At 42.4% G+C, this 20,350-nt stretch overlaps 2 protein-coding genes across 3 annotated transcripts in view; one reads left to right on the top strand and one right to left on the bottom strand.

The window, feature by feature from the left end:
- LOC129841168 (carbohydrate sulfotransferase 11-like) overlaps positions 1-14,324 on the top strand; it is a 28,337-nt gene extending 14,013 nt beyond the window's left edge. The window contains exons 2-3 of the mRNA XM_055909318.1: positions 46-128; positions 11,219-14,324. Of these exons, the coding sequence (XP_055765293.1) occupies positions 46-128; positions 11,219-12,067 (932 nt within the window). The 3' untranslated portion in view covers positions 12,068-14,324. The remainder of the gene's footprint in view (positions 1-45; positions 129-11,218) is intronic.
- A 2,073-nt stretch (positions 14,325-16,397) lies between these two features.
- Positions 16,398-20,350, bottom strand: part of LOC129841155 (solute carrier family 41 member 1-like) — a 31,528-nt gene continuing 27,575 nt past the window's right edge. For both annotated transcript variants that reach the window (XM_055909298.1, XM_055909305.1), the window contains one exon: positions 16,398-19,102. In XM_055909298.1, the coding sequence (XP_055765273.1) occupies positions 18,920-19,102 (183 nt within the window). In that variant the 3' untranslated portion in view covers positions 16,398-18,919. The remainder of the gene's footprint in view (positions 19,103-20,350) is intronic.

The following is a 20,350-nucleotide window of genomic DNA, read 5'->3' as shown; positions in this document are numbered from 1 at the left end:
TCTGCTTGTACTGACCTCTGTGTGTACCTGTGTGTGTTTTCTCAGCCTCTGCGCAGGGCAGTGGGAAGAGCAGCGACCAGGGAAAGTCGGGGAGAAGTCCACTCCAGATGCTCCATGACAGTGACCAGGTAAGTCCCGCCCACCAACAGGTAGCGTTCATTTTTAAAATATTCGGAGCCTTTGCTGTTTACGTGCTGAAAGTTCCGTATAATGGGAGAGTGTGTACCTTATTGGTTGAGGAAGTCTGACATTTAATTCTCATGCAAGCAAGGCCATTGGATGAAGGTGTCCGCATACAAAGGTTCTCCAGTAAAAAAACTTGGCATAAAAACTAGTAGTGCACTGCAGACAGTAGGGCCTGGCTGCTGCTGCGCTCTCTCGTTGAATGACAGCAAACACTTGATTGAAGAATCCCGTCCATATTTCCCACCCCTAATGTTGACCTACTGTGTCACCGCGAAGGGTTGTAGACTTCGGCTACCGAACTTCAACTTACCTTGTGAAAAGAATTTGTGCGCAGACAGCCGAAATCTCAAATTAATATATGCATGATCTGTTTCATGTTTCATTCCGTCTCTGATGTGAATGGTTTGTCTGTAAAAGCAGATTTAGATTAAATCATAATTATTAAGCTAACATTGCACTACAGATGTACCCTAAGCTCCAAGTGTCGAGTGTCTTGAAATCTGTACATCTTAAGCCTTTGAAACTGTCTGCTGTAGTTACCGGTGACAGTCAGTGATTGACACAGATGCGACCCTTGACCTTTTTGGGGGGTTTGTTTACTGTCTAGTACAGCTCTTTTGAAGTTACTCATCAGACAAAAGTTCAAACGTCTGCGTAAAATTTTGCCGCAGAAGATGATTTGAAGATGATTCATTCCTAGCCCTGACTTGGTGATTCCAGACTGCAGTCAGACATTGGTTAGCAAAATACAATTATTTTGAATGCTTAGGATAGAAAAAGATTTGTTATAATGTAAAGGGAATTCACACAGTTATTTTTGCCTGCTTCTCAGATGTGGTGGGCATAAAACCATCTCGTTAAAAATAAAATAACTGACATTGTAACTTTGCTAGCACTTATCTCTATCTCCCCCTCTCTCTCTCCCTCCCTCTTTTGACTTGTCATACCACTGTTGAAGAAAAGTCCAGACAGTGATAGAGTGCAGTATAAAGTTGCAGTATAAAGTTCCCTAACTATAAATAGTTATGGATTAACATGGGTAACTGGGATCCTGGGACTGTCCCAGGAACACTCTTCACATTTCCTGAAAAAATGGAATGACAAGATCTGGGAAATTACAAAAAATGTCTCCAATGTCGCGCTAATGCAATACCACAAAGTACACAACATGCGGAGTAGCAGATTAGCAAAAAATAAAATGGCACCTTATCCAAACGGGTTGTTGCATGGAAGCCTTAAAGCCTAGTGTATTTACTTCACACAAAGTCACCATAAATTCAAAGCACATGCATAATTGATACTGCAGTACTGCACACACACCAGAATGCAGTTTATAAACCCTACAATAAACCCCTACAGTATATCCTATAAAATAGCGTGTGCCTCTTTGAGTTGTCATTGTGACTCTTCAGACAGTCACAAATTTAATATGCACAATTCACTACATAGGCATCTCTGTCTGTTAACAATAAGGCATGAGGGAAAATTCTAACTTCTCCTGTCCTACAGCCTAAGCTATTTTCCTGTCCAGTCCCTATCCGACTGAAACCCAAAATCCTGACTCCTGTCTCTCATGAAAATTCCTAACTTTATTCTGCAATCGCCTATGGCTGTCAAAATACCGCTATAACATTTTCCCTGCTTCTCTGCGCTGTCTCGTACTTGCTGCCCATATGAGAGCTTCGGTAGAGAATGTGTGATCAACAAACGGTATGCGAGTAGATATGGATATTTTTATCTTGACATTTCAACTTTTTCCACTCTTCATCTCCTGGTTATTCATGAGCTGATCTGCAAGCTGTATAATCATCAACTTGATTTTGCCAAATAGAGGAGATATTCTGTCATTCATTGAAGGAGGTTACCTAGCAAGCGTAGCAACTTTGGTCATTTGACTTTTGTTTGACTGCCGTTACAAACTTTGTTTGATTCTACAACGCTATATTCGGGGTGCGTCCTTGGGGCCTCTGTGTCGTGATAGCCTACCGCTGAAATGCGGCGAATTAATTGAGGAACATGATAACGCTCAGAATTTATGAATGGCCTGTTTTGCAGTTCACAACAATGGCATTGGCGATCAAAGATAGTTACTATAACATTACTAAAATATCAGTTTCATTTGCTCTGAAATCTTTACATAGTGGCACAACCAAGCCGGTGCAGCGCCCCTCTTAACCCTGGCATAGTGACCATATCTTGGTTTTAAACACTAAGTGGGTACTTCTTTAAGTGGGTATTGTTGCGGTATTTCCCCGGACTCTCTCTGTTAGTAGGAATTACTCCCGGTATTTAAACTCCAGTATTTAAACGGGAAAATATAAATCCCTAATAAGTAGCCTGTAGAGTTGTACTTTATAGGCTACTTAAATATCTCATGTCATTCTACTTCTAAACAAACATCTATACAGTGTGTCACTATGACGGTTTGACATTCTGGTGTCAGCAGAGGCAAAAAGCAAACCTGTGGCCTGGAACTCTCTGCAATTACTTTTCATCAACACAAGGTTCGCTAAAACTTTATGGCAACATTTTACATTACATGGGCATTACTCCAGGGTAATTGTAATGTAAAAAACATACATAGTTCTGGGATGTGTTTGTAAGTACAGGTTGTGGTATACTATACAATATGACATTACGTAGGGACTGTTCCAGAACTAAGACTTGGAGAGAATGTGAGAGAAATTAGCTTGGCTTTTGCCAATTAAATCATACAGGGAGGGTAGTCTGAGGCTCATGCCAAAAGACAGAACAACTGCTTGAGACAATATTTACTTTTAATCGCTTGCGGTTTTCTTTTGGTTATTTTACACTTAGCTTGTCCAAAGTGGAACTCTGTGCTCTTGCTATACTACGAGGGAAAGTGTTTGAGTTTATGCAGGCAGCAAGCAAAACTGGCGGAAGATTTTAACACATTTTATTCTGATTTGTCTAACTTCAGTTTTGGAACACGAAAGGGTGTACTTACTTTATACTGGAAATGTAACTTAAACAATGGTTTTACAATGCATGGAGAGTTGACCTTGCATGCTTAAGTTACCCTAATATGCTGACTACACTGGCCATGCACGTACGTCCGCATGTGCCATCGCAAGCATTTCGATTTTGTTCATCCATACCAGACGCGATCATGACTCACAGGTAAAAATATTTAAACCAACTGTGAACCAACTATATTAATTTCGGGTCATGTCATGTCACACATGAAATATTCATGGACATTTATCTAGCTTCTATTGCCAACTTATTTGTCCTGGGAGATAATCACTGGGTTTTTATTTTACCAATGTACGATAACCAGAAGATCGGAGCTAAAGTTGATCAACAAGATTTTCACCCCAGGCGAGGGTTTTGAAAACAGGGTTAAACTCCAGAATGGAGACCTCTCTCTCACCATTACCTCAGCTGGGCTACTATGAGTATATCTGCGATAACAACATTTTACAGGATGTAGAACTAGTCATTTTGGTCCCCAATGTAAAATCTGCTCATGTTGGAGATAACGTGAAGCTTACTTGCCACGGCTCAACTGAAAAACAAACTCCTGACTAGGGTTTGGACACTTTCCGTGGGAATTAACGGGAATATATGGGAATTAATGGAAATATATGCAAATTAATATTAATACCATTTAAATGTAGATGCTTTTAGCATTGGATATATTTACCATATCATATAGAGACAGAAACATAAACCTTTTACCTTATCATAAGTAGACATAATTACAAATGATTCAATCCTTCCAATAGAAAAAAGTAAATAAAAATTGTTACGAATTAAACTTTAATTAAATGAGTTGACTAGTCACATGGGATGATTTCACTGAACAACAAAAGAAAGGGAATATTGAATGATTCCCAATGATCCATCGCATCTCCCAAAAACGTTTTCAACATACATCTGTAAAATGATAGTCTAGAAACTAAAGCTTTGGTTGTCTTCCTCTCAGGCTTCCATGTCTTGTCCCTGGACCTCCTCAATGTCCACCTCTTGAACATCAGACTCCGAGGCCTCATCGTCACTGTCACTTTACAACCTTGTTGAGGATAGCTTGTTGTCAGGCTCAAAAAGCCTCAAATTTGCACGGATGGCCACCAATTTTTCAACCCTTGTATTGGTCAGCCTGTTGCGTGCTTTGGTGTGTGTGTTCCCAAACAAGGAACAGTTGCGCTCTGAGGCGGCTGATGTTGGCGGGATTTGGAAGATGATGAAGGCAACGGGGGAAAGAGCCTCAGATCCACAAAGTCCCTTCCACCAGGTGGTTGATGAGATATGTTTTCACGACTGCCATATTGCATCTCCATCCCAAAGCCCTTGCTTGGAAGTGTACATTGCCAGACTGCCAATAACCTTGCCCTCATCCAGGCCAAGGTGGCTAGACACAGTAGTGATGACACCATAGGCCTTGTTGATCTCTGCACCAGACAGGATGCTCTTGCCAGCATACTTGGGGTCCAACATGTACGCTGCAGCGTCTATGGGCTTCAGGCAGAAGTCTTCACGCTTTTTGATGTATTTCAGAACTACAGTTTCCTCTGCATGGAGCAACAGTGTAGTGGGCAGTGCAGTACGGATTTCTTTTCTTACATCTGCAAGCAGAGTCTGAACATCAGACAGGATGGCATTGTCTCTCTCAATCCGTGCAATGGCTACTGCTATACGTTTCAGGCTGCTTACCATTCTCTCCCAAAATACATCATCCATGTGGATCCTCTTGATGGGGATGTCCATATCGGCAGACTGTGATATGGCCATTTCTTGGAGAGACTCCTTCCCCTCCAGGAGACTGTCAAACATGATGACAACACCACCCCAACGGGTGTTGCTGGGCCGCTTCAATGTGGTGCTCTTATTCTTTTCACTTTGCTTGGTGAGGTAAATTGCTGCTATAACTTGATGACCCTTCACATACCTAACCATTTCCTTGGCTCTCTTGTAGAGTCTATCCATTGTTTTCAGTGCCATGATGTCCTTGAGGAGCAGATTCAATGCATGAGCAGCACAGCCAATGGGTGTGATGTGAGGGTAGGACTCCTCCACCAAGCAGCCTTCATGTTCGCAGCATTGTCTGTCACCAGTGCAAATACCTTCTGTGGTCCAAGGTCATTGATGACTGCCTTCAGCTCATCTGCAATGTAGAGACCGGTGTGTCTGTTGTCCCTTGTGTCTGTGCTCTTGTAGAATACTGGTTGAGGGGTGGAGATTAGAGGTCGACCGATTAATCGGAATGGCCGATTACATTGCACTCCACGAGGAGACTGCGTGGCAGGCTGACTACCTGTTATGCGAGTGCAGCAAGGAGCCAAGGTAAGGTGCTAGCTAGCATTAAATGTATCTTATAAAAAACAATCAATCTTAACATAATCACTAGTTAACTACACATGGTTGATGATATTACTAGTTTATCTAGCTTGTCCTGCGTTGCATATAATTGATGCGGTGCCTGTTAATTTATCATTGAACCACAGTTTACTTCGCCACCTGGCTCATTGCGAACTGTGTGAAGACAATTTCTTCCTAACAAAGACAGCCAACTTTGCCAAACGGGGGATAATTTAACAAAAGCACATTTGCGAAAAAAGCACAATCGTTGCACAAATGTACCTAACCATAAACATCAATGCCTTTCTTAAGATCAATACACAGAAGTATATATTCTTAAACCTGCATATTTAGTTAAAAGAATTCATGTTAGCAGGCAATATTAAACTAGGGAAATTATGTCACTTCTCTTGAGTTCATTGCACACAGAGTCAGGGTATATGCAACAGTTTGGGCCGCCTGGCTCGTTGCGAACTAATTTGCCAGAATTTTACGTAATTATGACATAACATTGAAGGTTGTGCAATGTAACAGCAATATTTTGACTTATGGATGCCACCCGTTAGATAAAATACGTAACAGTTCCGTATTTCACTGAAAGAATAAACGTTTTGTTTTCGAAATGATAGTTTCCGGATTTGACCAAGTTAATTACCTAAGGCTCGTATTTCTGTGTGTTATTATATTATAATTAAGTCTATGATTTGATAGAGTAGTCTGACTGAGCGGTGGTAGGCAGCAGCAGGCTCGTAAGCATTTATTCAAACCTCACTTTACTACGTTTGTCAGCAGCTTTTGCAATGCTTCAAGCATTGTGCTGTTTATGACTTCAAGCCTATCAACTCCCGAGATTAGCCTGGCAATACTAAAGTACCTATGAGAACATCCAATAGTCAAAGGTATATGAAATACAAATGGTATAGAGAGAAATAGTCCTATAATAACTACAACCTAAAACTTCTTCCCTGGGAATATTGAAGACTCATGTTGAAAGAACCACCAGCTTTCATATGTTCTCATGTCTGAGCAAGGAACTTAAATGTTAGCTTTTTTACATGGCACATATTGCACTTTTACTTTCTTCTCCAACACTTTGTTTTTGCATTATTTAAACCAAATTGAACATGTTTCATTATTTATTTGAGACTAAATTGATTTTATTGATGTATTATATGAGGTTAAAATAAGAGTGTTCATTGTTCATTCAGTATTGTTGTAACTGTCATTATTACAAATATATATATAAAAATTGGCCGATTAATCGGTATGGGCTTTTTTTGGTCCTCCAATAATCAGTATCGGCATTGAAAAATCATAATCGGTCGACCTCTAGTGGAGATGATGTAGTTAATTATTCCTTGCCCATGAACATTCGATCCACCCATCAGAGATGATTGCAATACAGTCTGCTTTCTCTATGATTTGCTTGACCTTCACTTGAACTTTGTTGAACTCTGCATCCAGCAAATACGTAGATAAAGCATATCTGGTTGGAGGGGTGTATGCTGGGCGAAGAACATTCAGAAATCTCTTCCAATACACATTACCTGTGAGCATCAGAGGTGAACAAGTTGCATACACAGCTCGAGCAAGACATTCATCAGCATTTCTCTGACTACGTTCCTCTATTGAGTCAAAAACACTTCTGATTCCAGGAGGACCATGAGCTGTTGCTATCGATAAGGTGTCTGATTCATAATGTTCACCTCGAATAGTAGAGGGACTTTTCTCAGAGGTTGCTTGTTATGAACGCTGAGGGAACTTTATGCACTTGGCCAGATGATTCTGAGACAGGAGATGTCAGGAGACACTGTGGCCCCATCCAATGATACCCCGGACAGGGCCAAACAGGCAGGTTATAACCCCACCCACTTTGCCAAAGCACAGCCCCCACACCACTAGAGGGATATCTTCAACCACCAACCTACCATCCTGAGACAAGTCCGAGTATAGCCCACAAAGATCTCTGCCACGGCACAACCCAAAGGGGGGCGCCAACACAGACAGGAAGATCACGTTAGTGACTCAACCCACTCAAGTGACGCACCCCTCCTAGGGACGGCATGGAAGAGCACCAGTAAGCCAGTGACTCAGCCCCTGTAATAGGGTTAGAGGCAGAGAATCCCAGTGGAGAGAGGGGAACCGGCCAGAGACAACATGGGTGGTTCGTTGCTCCAGAGCTTTTCCATTCACCTTCACACTCCTGGGCCAGACTACACTCAATCATATGACCTACTGAAAAGATGAGTCTTCAGTAAAAACGTAAAGGTTGAGACCGAGTCTGCGTCTCTCACATGGGTAAGCAGACCATTCCATAAAAATGGAGCTCTATAGGAGAAAGCCCTGCCTCCAACTGTTTGCTTAGGAGACAATTAGGACAATTAGGAGGCCTGCGTCTGTGACCGTAGCGTACGTGTAGGTATGTACGGCAGGACCAAATCGGAAAGATAGGTAGAAGCAAGCCCATGTAATGCTTTGTAGGTTAGCAGTAAAACATTGAAATCAGCCCTGGCCTTAACAGGAAGCAAGTGTAGGGAGGCTAGCACTGGAGTAATATGATCAAATGTTTTGGTTCTAGTCAGGATTCTAGCACTAACCGATTCTAGCACTAAAACATATCCCCTAATGAACAATAGAGCACCAGCATGTTGTGCAGCAGCGGCGTAACTCTCTCTACTCTCTACTGCCGACACCAGCATGACTGACACACACTTCATCGGTGTCAATCGTGTGTTTCTCTACTCCGACTATTAAAACCCTCTAGAGTCTAAGCCCAGTCTAAGCCCTGTCTAATTTTAAGACCACTTAAAGTATCAAAAAAAAAAGATTGAAAAAATTATTAGATTAAACATTGAATTTGGCTTTATTGCTATTAGCAATATAAATGCATCGAATAACAGATTCACTACAGGGAACAACAGATAGTCCCCCCAAAAATCTAAAGGAAGTTTGTTCTGAAGTGTCTGTCCTACAGTATATCTGAGAGATATAAGAAAGATCAGGAAACTATTCAAGTTTTATGTATTTACCCCCCCCCCAATTTTAAAATTGTTTGGCAAATGTATGTGTTTTAGAAACATTACAACCTGCTCTTTCCGCTAGGTTATGGAATCAAAATGACTTACCTGCATGAAAGATGATTTGAAAAAGTTGTTTTTTGGTAAGCTCTGTTCCCCACTTTGTCGATTACCAACACTGCACTTCAGTCTCTTCATTCACGAGGCAATTGATAATATTGTCGCCCATCAGACTATTATCAATTTAATATTGTATTTAAGCTACATCTATTATTATAAGCCCAGATGTGAAATTAGTTTTGATATAGTTTTGGTTTAGTTTTGATGGGCCATTGTAAGATGGCAGCCAACTGGTGAAGGAAGGGCGGGGGGGGGAAATGACATGTCCTCCTAAAACTGTTTTTAACACAAACTCTGTTTGTGATATCGAAATTCGAACAATGACAGTGTGTTGAATTGACTTATTTAGGAAAATTCAAGGACGGGACGGGACGGGCATGACTTTGAAATAGGCAATTAAAATCTTTAATTCATATGACCTCAAAATTATGATCGCTGAGTTTTTAGTAGGTTATCTATGATTAATCGCTCATCTATGTGGGGTTCTATGTTCCTGAAAATCAATGAGAAGATGGGAGAGGCGGGACTTGCAGCGCGTCATGTGGGTCAAATAGAACCAAGTTGTATTTTAGCGCTTGGCTATGCAGACGCTCGTTCACGTGCGTGAGCGGTGTGGGTGAAATGATTGAATAATATGTATGTGTAAATGTATTTTGCAACACTTGCACACACAACGTGGCCGGTGTGGTTTGCGTGTTAGGTTTACGAGGAACCCATTGAATCTACTTGAGGTCAGTCGTAACCGACAAGGTAAGAGTATGTACCATAAAAATACATATTGCTCCACTAATTCCACTCAAGATTGTCATATAAGATAGTCTTTACACTGTTATTGATAATGAATGACATTACCTGGTGCCAAAAGATAAAGTAATAGTTTTACTTGATGTTTTACTTGATAACTTCTGCTTGACAAAATAGTGTTTTATAGAAAGATATAACTTCCCAGCTACACAATGAGTGAAGGCTCAGAGGTGGCATCATTGTAGCCTGCTTGAGTGTGTCCTTGAGCTTTCAGTGTAAACAGTGTCTTCTCAAACCAGCTCAGAGGACCACATATGCCACCAGACGCAAAGACAAACTGAGAGCCTCTGCATTTGGCCGAGTAAATGGAAGGAGTAAATATAGGTTTTGTACAGGAAGGAACCCAAGTTGAGCTGGTGGACCGGTAGTGTTGGTATTGACGGTTCTGTCGATGGGAGAGATTTTTCAGTAAATATGATTATGACATCCAGCTACAGTGTGTGTGTACGTGGGAGACAAATGGGTCATTAAAACTCAACTGTCAAAACTCAACTATCAAGTCTTAAGTTTGACAAACAATACGATCATTTAGAGAAGATGTCATTCAGAGTCATACAGCACGAACATACTCTTGTCTCGGTTGCAGATTCCCTAATGCACACATGTTCATCTTATTTTCTACCTCGCCGCATACCCTCAATTTTCTGGAGATTAGCTCCATTCTTGGACAGATTATGCCTATTATGGTTAATCTCCCAGACGTTTATTCTATTACATAAGCACGTAGCTAACTCCTTTTCAGAATGAATTTCCTGTGCGGGTAAGAACAAGGTGTGGAATGAATTCGATGAAGTGACGTTGGAATGCGAGGAGCGTTTCTGCCCCTGCAAGTAACTTCCTAATGTCAATAGACGGAGGAGGTCCAAGCCTTACTTTTGAAAGGGTGTTTTTTTTCTCATATCCGGGTTGAAAATGGCCCCATACAGAAACAACCCCTAGCCCCTATAAGGCACTTGTGTAAATCTGAAAGGATTGGATGGGTATAAGCAATATGTTAAAAAAAATCCATCCATCTAGCCTCTCTGATTCAGAGGGGTTGGGTTAAATGCAGAAGACACATTTTGGTTGAATGCATTCAGTTGTGCAACTGACTAGGTAACCCCCGTTCCCCTTCATTTTTACATTTGACATTTTAGTCATTTAGCATACACTCTTATCCAGAGTGACTTACAGTTAGTGCATTCATCTTAAGATATGTAGGTGAGACAACCACATGTCATAGTAAGTACATTTCTCCTCAATAAACTATCTGCAAAGCCAGTGCTACTAAGAAAATACAAGTGCAAGTTGTTAGTTCGATACAGGCAAGGGTGTTATTATACATGTGTTGATTCATCAAGATACGGGTAAGGTGGCGCTACAACAACATTGCTTATACCTAACCAATTATTTTGGATGTACTTGAAGTGGGTTTGGGCTAGGGGTTGTTGTGGGCCCAGAACCCTTCGTAGATTGTCCAGCCTTGTGTCCAGCCTCATTAAATAGATTTTTTTTCGTATTGTGTAGACCAGTTTCTTGTCTCCCATTCTGCAATCTGATGAGTGTTGAAACTTCCTGCGTTAACCTGTTGAAATATGCCAATGTGTTCAGTAACATGGATATAAAGTATCCCCCAGCCATAACCACTGGCCATCTCACTTTCTACTCACAAGAAAACAAACTGTGATCAAACAACACGAGACATCTACCAGAACTTCAGACAAATTCAAGCTGTTTTTTATGTCACTACCTGGAATACTCACTGAATCCTCTCCTTTCTTCTCCTGTAGCTGGAGCAGTCGGCAGTGCAGGTGACCCACCAGGGTCGGCGGGAGCTGCTGGAAGACGCCTGCCACTCGTACACGCGCAAGCGCCGCGTCCTCATCCCTGAGGACCTCAAGCACATCATTGTGGACGACCAGCATGGCTTGCTCTACTGCTACGTGCCCAAGGTGGCCTGCACCAACTGGAAACGAGTTCTCATGGTCCTGACAGGCGCCGCTGGCCCCCACCGCGACCCCCTCGCCATTCCCGCCAACGAGGCCCACGTGCCGGGCAACTTACGCACCCTCTCTGAGTACCCCACCTCCCAGATCAACCAGCGGCTGCGCTCCTACCTGAAGTTTGTGTTTGTGCGCGAGCCCTTTGAGCGGCTCGTCTCGGCCTACCGCAACAAGTTCACACGCAGCTACAACACAGCTTTCCACAAGCGCTACGGCACCAAGATCATCCGCCAGCATCGGCCTGACCCGCAGGCCGAGGCGCTGGAGCGGGGCGACGACGTCTCCTTTGAGGAATTTGTGTACTACCTGGTGGACCCGGCAACGCAGCGTGAGGAGCCCTTCAATGAGCACTGGGAGCGGGTGCACTCGCTGTGCCACCCCTGCCTCATCCACTATGATGTGGTGGGCAAGTACGAGACGCTGGAGCAGGACTCCCGCTACGTGCTGCAGCTTGCTGGGGTGAAGGGCCAGGTGACCTTCCCCACCTCAGCCAAGAGCAGCAGGACTACGGGAGACATGGCCGCCCAGTTCTTCCACAGCATCAGCCCCTTCTACCAGAAGAAGCTGTACAACCTATACCACATGGACTTCCTGCTGTTCAACTACTCCACGCCAGAGTACCTGAAGTTTCGATGAAGTAACTTTTCGTAGGAGTAGGCTTCGTTTGAACCGTCTGTCATAAGTACTAGGTAATGCAGTTGTAAGCATGAAGTCGTGCCCAGTCCCCACTAGCTTATTGCTTGTGTCGTGGCAGCTTGAAGTAGTCAAATATCAGCTGATATAAGCTGTTTGTATGGCTTTTAGCAGCTGTTGCTTATAACAACATTTGTATAACCTATGACAGGGGGCTCAAGATAATTGTTACAGACAATTTGAACATGGATCCCGGGACTCTCCAAAGCACAATAATGCTTGTTACTGAGAGAACTGACCTGGTGAACTCTAAGCAACTAACTAAAGATATCTTTCATATCAAAGGTAAGAGTGGCTTTAAGATGAGACGTCCTCACAACCGGGAATGGACACTTTCTCAAGATGGAGAAGTTGACTAAACTAGGCAAATTATTTTGTACTGTAACAATGAGCCACTGGAGATTGAACTGTTGCCTTTGTATGTGTAAAATGCACCTACGGTATAGTGCACATTAACTCAAAATGACCAAACTCTATGACACCACCAACAAACTTCGTTTTTTTTCTTTCAAAGTTTCTATTGTCACCAACAATGTTCCATTCTACAGTCAGACTAAGAGGAACATAAGCTGTCTGAAAGTGATATTTATCTCACAGGGGTGCTGAAAGTCTTCATATTAGTGCCTTTGAGTGTGGGCCTTATGACATCCTTTGGAAATGTGACTGACATCAGTGTCTTCTTTGTACTGTAGAGAGTGTCTCTGGTGTGTACAGAGCACGACATTAACCATCATTAGACCGTTTATTTATTGTGATATTTGCGTCTCAATGTCAACAAACTGCGGTTAGATCACACTGAGACATTTGGAATACCTACCATAACTTCAGCCATATTCAAATCAACACATAAACACAGCTGTTTTTGTGTGTCCCTGTCTGGAATGCTGTTGTACCAGTCGACATCAAGGATAAGTATCCAGCTGTGCAATATGTGGAATTTACTGTGTGAATGTTTGAAATGTTGAGGTAAAATCAAGCTGTTTTGGAGTTGTTTTGAAAGGAAGTATGGAAAGAGAGCACTTTTACTGCACTCAAATCTGAGTCGTGTCCAATGTTATGAAAGATGAGCTGTCACGATAGGCATCATTATTACCAGTCTTCGTGTCGATACTCTTGACATTGTGCTAGTATCAACAGTGACACTCCTGGAGGCTTGGAGCCCTGTCTGATAAAGTATACCTGAAGCCCCGCACCGACTGTACGATTTTAGCCATCTTATGCCACGATTTTGCCGTCCCAGACAAAAAGTCCCACGTCGTAGGCAAATTCTTAGGTCGTAAATGATTGTCGGACGTCTTGGCTCGTTCAGTATGACAGGGCCTAGGTCTGCCGATTTTAAGTACCACTACGTGCGGTCGTAGGCTCCGTCAAGTTCTGTCAGTGTCCAATTTTTTGGGCCTTCATCGTGTAGTGTGGCTGGTGTTACGAGCCGATCCCGGTGGCTGACCAATAGGAACACGGCCAATGACGCCATGCTGGCGTGCCCATACTGCCCTCGTTCCCAGCTATAAACGGGTCCATACCCTTTTTCTTGGGTTTCTCAAGGCAAAACACCGCCAACATCACAGCAACAGCTTGTTGTTCTTTTGACGCCATGCTTGACATGCCCAGTTGATGTAGGCTACATTGCAGTTGACATAGCCTCGTAAGCCAATCATAAAATGTGATGACAGAACTGAAGCAAATCTACAATCTGGCCAGGTTGATATCAAGATTTTAATTTGGTCACATCACACAGTGTGACATGTAATAATTGTAAAAGACTGAATCCAAAGTACGGTGTGGGAAGGCCTTAAGACAAGGGATAGTACCTAGAAATTACATTTGTTGGCAGTGGGTAGTTTAACAAAACCAAAGTGTGGACTCCTTGTCTATAAACTGCTTTCAATGTAAAGAAACATCTAAATATGTAATTTCACCAAAATATTCATTTAAAGGAGACATAAAATTGCATTCTAATGGTGCAGCCCTCTTATTGGTCAACAAAAGACGGACTGGCTCTTGTTGTCAAATTGACTGGGTTCAGCAAATCTCTTGTCAGTTCAACAACAGCTCCAGTCAATTTGATAACAATAGACTTTAAGTTGTTGAATTGTTTCATGTCCATTGAACAAAAATATCAACGCAACTTGTAAAGTGTTGGTCCCATATGTCATGAGCTGAAATAAAAGATCCCAAATGTTGTGCACACATTTGTTTACATCCCTGTAAGTGAGCATTTCTTCTTTGCCAAGATAAGCCATCCGTCTGACAGGTGTGGCATATCAAGAAGCTGATTAAATAGCATGATCATTACACAGGTGCACCTTGTGATGGGGACAATAAAAGGCCACTAAAATGTGCAGTTTTGTCACACAACACAATGCCACAGATGTCTCAAGTTTTGAGGGAGTGTGCAATTGACATGTTGACTGCAGGAATGTCCACCAGAGCTGTTGCCAGATAATTTAATGTTAATTTCTCTACCATAAGCCACCTCTAATGTCGTTTTAGAGAATTTGGCAGTATGTCCAATCGGCCTCACAACTGCAGACCACGTGTAACCACGCCAGCACAGGACCTCCACATCCGGCTTCTTCACCTGCAGGATCGTCTGAGACCACCCAGACAGCTGATGAAACTGTGGGTTTGCACAACCGAAGAATTTCTGAACAAACTCAGGAAAGCTCATCTGCTTGCTCGTCATCCTCACTAGGGTCTTGACCTGACTGCAGTTCAACGTCGTAACTGACCTGTGTGCAAATGATCACCTTCGATGGCCACTGGCATGCTGGAGAAGTGTGCTCTTCACGGATGAATCCCGGTCGTCGTGTGGGCGAGCAGTTTGCTAATGTCAACGTTGTGAACATAGTGCCCCATGGTGGCGGTGGGGTTATGGTATGGGCAGGCATAAGCTACGGACAACGAACACAATTGCATTTGATCTATGGCAATTTGAATGCCCCAAAATACCGTGACGAGATTCTGAGGCCCACTGTCGTACCATTCAGCCGCCGCCTTTACCTCATGTTTCAGCATGGTAATGCACGGCCCCATGTCACAAGAATCTACACACAATTCTTGGAAGCAGAAAATGTCCCAGTTCTTCCATGGCCTGCATACTCACCAGACATGTCACCCATTGAGCATGTTTGGGATGCTCTGGATTGACATGTACTGGCGTGTTCCAGTTCCTGCCAATAACCAGCAACTTTGCACAGCCATTGAAGAGGAGTGGGACAACATTCCATAGGCCAGAATCAACAGCCTGATCAACTCTATGCGAAGGAGATGTGTCGCGCTGATCTGCCTGTGGCAAATGTTGGTCACACCAGATACTGACTGTTTTTCTGATCCACACCCCTACCTTTTTTTGAGGTATCTGTGACCAACAAATGTATCTGTATTCCCAGTCATGTGAAATCCATAGATTAGGACCTAATGAATTTATTTCAAATGACTGATTTCTATTTATGTACCGAGCTAAAAACATGGAGCCTAACATAAGCTATATAGCTGCTAGGAGGATGTCATGTAATCTAATTGGAGGAGTAGGTGAGTGACTGACCTTTTCCCCTCATGATGTTTTTCGGTGGCTATATACAGCTAGGGATGCAGGTGTCATCTGGTTAGCTAGCAAGAAGTTGAATGACTGTTATCCAGTTTCTCATATGGGGACAGCTGAATATTTTTTTTTTTTATAAGAGTGCTGTATGTGTATTCTTCTACAGTATGTGTACTATATGTGCTCCACACACAGCTGAGAGCCACGAACCTTGACCCCGACACGGTTCTATACCTACAGCATCAGCACAGGCATTGCTTTAGGAAATCTGCACAGTTGTAACTGGCATTTTACCGTATTGTGTGAAATAACTGTTGGGATAACTGTGTTCAGCACAGGTATTTACAGTATATCCCCTGGGCACATTCTGGTCTGGAGGTGGAGACTGACGAGCTCCGCCCGTGTTGCGGAGGATGGGCCTGAGCAATGCTCTTTTTGCACCGATTTGCTCATCTACATCACTTAGGATGTAATTGTTTGGAACGCAAGGTGATTTGAAGATCAGTGATTCTGCACACCACTCAAACGTGGAGATAGTTTAGTAGTTATTTCTCAACATGCAATGTGTGCCGAAGTGTTGAAATACAGGGCTGCCACAAAGACGCGCATTTGAGTGTTAGTGGTGAGGTCATGTTTTTTTTTTAATCGGTTTTGTAAAATCATTGTAAAGTCACATGACGTATTGATTGTCCTGTAATATAAGTGGGGTCATAAAATGGAAGACAGGCCTTGTATGTGAATGGTTTTATTCCAACAAAGGAACACATTGAAACAAAGTAATTGTGTTACTAAAATAACCTGCTCTAGGTATGATCTAGTCAGATGAGTCATTAGCATACATACTAAGTCAACATGGGTCCTGTACAATTTGAAGTACGATTCTATACAATTGATATCTTTTATGGAAGTCATAGTGTCATGCTCAATGCAGAACAGCTAATATGATTGAAGCCTGTATTTAAAAGTGCGTATTCATTTATTTAAAAGGGCCCATTTATTTGAAGAGAAATCATAACACTTATTTTATGCACAAAAAAAAATATCATTGGGAAATGTGAGCAATGTCAAGCAGTGGTATGTCTTAGATACAAACATTAACTTTTAAACCAATTAAATGTGACAGACTAACTGACGAATAAGCATCATGACTCCTCTAGCTTGTACAGTAATGGGTTGAAGGCACAATTGAAAATAGCAGTGCTTGATCATTGAAATTGTGACACTGGATACAACCTATGTCATCTATTGATTAATATTGTGTACGTCCAGAGAGTGCAGTTGTGACAATTTTTGAGCATGAATATAAATGTATAGACAGTCAACAAAACAAGTACAGACAACATTATTGCTTCAGTACAGTGCATTTGCCAGTTTACTATGAAGCATTTACAGACATCAGAGCACTTCTCAACAGTTAGCATCTATATGGTTATTGGGTGCTCAAAGCATATCGAGTTACAGTATACAGGTACTCCCTTAGCAGCATTATTTTTATTTATTTTTTAAAATAATATTTATTTTCTTTTCCCATCGCTGCAACTGCCGTACAGACTCGGGAGAGGTGAAGGTCAAGAGTCGTGCATCTTCCGAAACACGACCCCGCCAAGCCGCACTGCTTCTTGACACACTGCTTGCTTAACCCAGAAGCCAACCACACCAATGTGTCGGAAGAAACACCTGGAGACCGTGTCAGCATGCATTGCGTCAGAGCTTGAGCGCAATGGGACAAGGACACCTCGGCTGGCCAAACCCTCCCCTAACCAGGACGATGCTGGGCCAATTGTGCACTGCCTCATGGGTCTCCCGGTCGCGGCCGGCTGCGACACAGCCTGGGATCGAACCAGGATCTGTAGTGATGCAGTGCCTTAGATCGCTAGCCACTTGGGAGGCCCAGCAGCATTCATTCGTTATCGGAGACTTAAGACTATGTGAAGTCAAGCTTGGTGGTTGTCGGTAAGCTATGTTGTTGAATCTTTTCTCCCTCACTTCTTAAATCCAGCCACTTGCATACAGTAGTTTATACAACGGGTGGGTCTAATCCTGAATGCTGATTGGTTAAAACAGCATTCCAGCCTGTGTCTATTCCACAAGTTACCACTGGCTAAATCTGACAGATATAAAGTTAAAATGTCTATTTACTCCTTACCTTCTGACTGCGCAATCCATTGTCTCATCAACCCAGCCAAGCAATTTATAAACTTGATCTCCACTATAAAAAGCATCTAGACATGATCTCACATTTCTTTTAGACTAACATTTCGTTTTCAACAGCGGAGATTTGTATAAACCTTGCTGTCTCTCTCCGACATTTTGCAATATTGTTTCAATATTCAAATTTGATCATCAGCTGTCCCATAGTAATGAACGGGACGAGACGGGCAGCGTTTCTTAGCCAGTCGAAATCATGAATCAGCTGGCATCATTTTATGGTTATATACAAATAAATGTAAATTGAAACAAGGTCAAATGAAACCAAGTGCAGCTAGTTTTCAGGCTTTCCAGCTTCAGTTTGAAGTGATTGTGTTAGCTGTGTTGTTGGCTAGCTCCTCTGAACAACAGTGGCCTGACGAGTGAGCACATTTTCTATGTCAGGGGAAATCGTGCCTCATTAGCTTATTGTTATGGATGTAACCAAATAAATGTATTTTGAAAACAGCTTAAACAAATGCAAATGCAGCTACTTTGCTGTTGTTCTGGCAGCACTTTTTGACGTGACCGTAAATTAGTACTAATTGGCTAGCTAGCAAACAAGGGATAAGAACGTTGCCAGCCAGTATGGCAGTGGAACATTTAGAACGAACGACTGGGTCGCGTCTCTGGCAACTGAACCGATAGAACAGCTTGGGTAGCAACTTTAGATTTGTGTCCGGATTATATCTTGTGGAAGGATGAAATGGTATGAATAAATTCATAAAAATTACATTGTTAATGAATATATGTCAATCATTATATGAATATGTTGGTAACCTGTTGTATAAAAGTGATAATGTCCTCGAAGCCGGTGTTTGGAGGATGTAGTGGCATTTCGTCTCGAGCCTAACAACATCCCTGCCAATATATCCTCTGAACATTGGCTTCTCGGGGCATTATCACTTAAATATGACCTGAACAGAGTTGCTTATGGATGAACAGAACAACATATAATACGTCAGCATAACTGACATATAACTACAATAGCTAAATGTCTCTATTTTAATGTTTTCAATAAGACCATGTTGGACAGAAATAGGCTGATGGATTAGCCCCTTCTCTCAAACCCCCTTCATCCCAGAGGAAATGCCCAATAGAACGGCTCTGAATGTCAGGGCCAGGAAGCCGGTCCCCAACAGGTCCCCCAGAGCTGTGAGGTACGGGATAGAGTAGTTGTCCGGGTCCAGCCCCCGCCGCCACATCCAGCGCACCATCAGGTCAGCCGTGTACAGCAGAATCACCACCTGTGAATAACAATAAACACATTACAGTGGCAAGAAAAAAGTATGTGAACTCTTTGGAAATACCTGGATTTCTGCATAAATCGGTCATAAAATTTGATCTGAACTTCATCTAGGTCACAACAATAGACAAACACGGTCTGCTTAAACTGATAACACACAAACAATTATACGTTTTCATGTCTTTATTGAACACACCATATAAACATTCACAGTGTAGGGTGGAAAAAGTATGTGAACCCTTGGATTTAATAACTAGTTGACCCTCCTTTGGCAGCAATAGCCTCAACCAAACGTTTTCTGTAGTTGCGGATCAGACCTGCACAACGGGCAGGAGGAATTTTGGACCACCTCTTTACAAAACTGTTTCAGTTCAGCAATATTCTTGGGATGTCTGGTGTGAACTGCTCTCTTGAGGTCATGCCACAGCATCTCAATCGGGTTGAGGTCAGGACTTTGACTGGGCCACTCCAGAAGGCATATTTTCTTCTGTTGAAGCCATTCTGTTGTTGATTTACTTCTGTGTTTTGGGTCATTGTCCTGTTGCATCACCCAACTTCTTGGCTGACAGCCTAACATTCTCCTGCAAAATGTCTGGATAAACTTGGGAATTCATTTTTCCATCGATGACAGCAAGCTGTCCAGGCCCTGAGTCAGCAAAGCAGCCCCAAACCATGATGCTCCCTCCACCATACTTTACAGTTGGGATGAGCTTTTGATGTTGGTGTGCTGTGCCTTTTTTTTCTCCACACATATTCTTGTGTGTCCCTTCCAAACAACTCAACTGTAGTTTCATCCGTCCACAGAATATTTTGCCAGTAGCACTGTGGAACATCCAGGTGCACTTTTGAAAACTTTAGATGTGCAGCAATGTTTTTTGGGGACAGCAGTGGCTTCTTCCGTGGTGTCCTCCCATGAACACCATTCTTGTTTAGTGTTTTACATATTGTAGACTCGTCAACAGAGATGTTAGCATGTTCCAGAGATTTCTGTAAGTCTTTAGCTGACACTCTAGGATTCTTCTTAACCTCATTGAGCATTCTGCGCTGTCCTCTTGCAGTCATCTTTGCAGGATGGCCACTCCTAGGGAGAGTAGCAACAGTGCTGAACTTTCTCCATTTATAGACAATTTGTCTTATCGTGGACTGATGAACATCAAGGCTTTTAGAGATACTTTTGTAACACTTTTCCAGCTTTATGCAAGTCAACAATTCTTAATCTTAGGTCTTCTGAGATCTATTTTGTTAGAGG

This window comes from Salvelinus fontinalis, chromosome 3, assembly GCF_029448725.1.
Source record: "Salvelinus fontinalis isolate EN_2023a chromosome 3, ASM2944872v1, whole genome shotgun sequence".
Taxonomy (NCBI): domain Eukaryota; kingdom Metazoa; phylum Chordata; class Actinopteri; order Salmoniformes; family Salmonidae; genus Salvelinus; species Salvelinus fontinalis.
The sequence above is the reverse complement of the archived record's forward strand: the minus strand, read 5'-3'. Positions and strand labels throughout refer to the sequence as shown.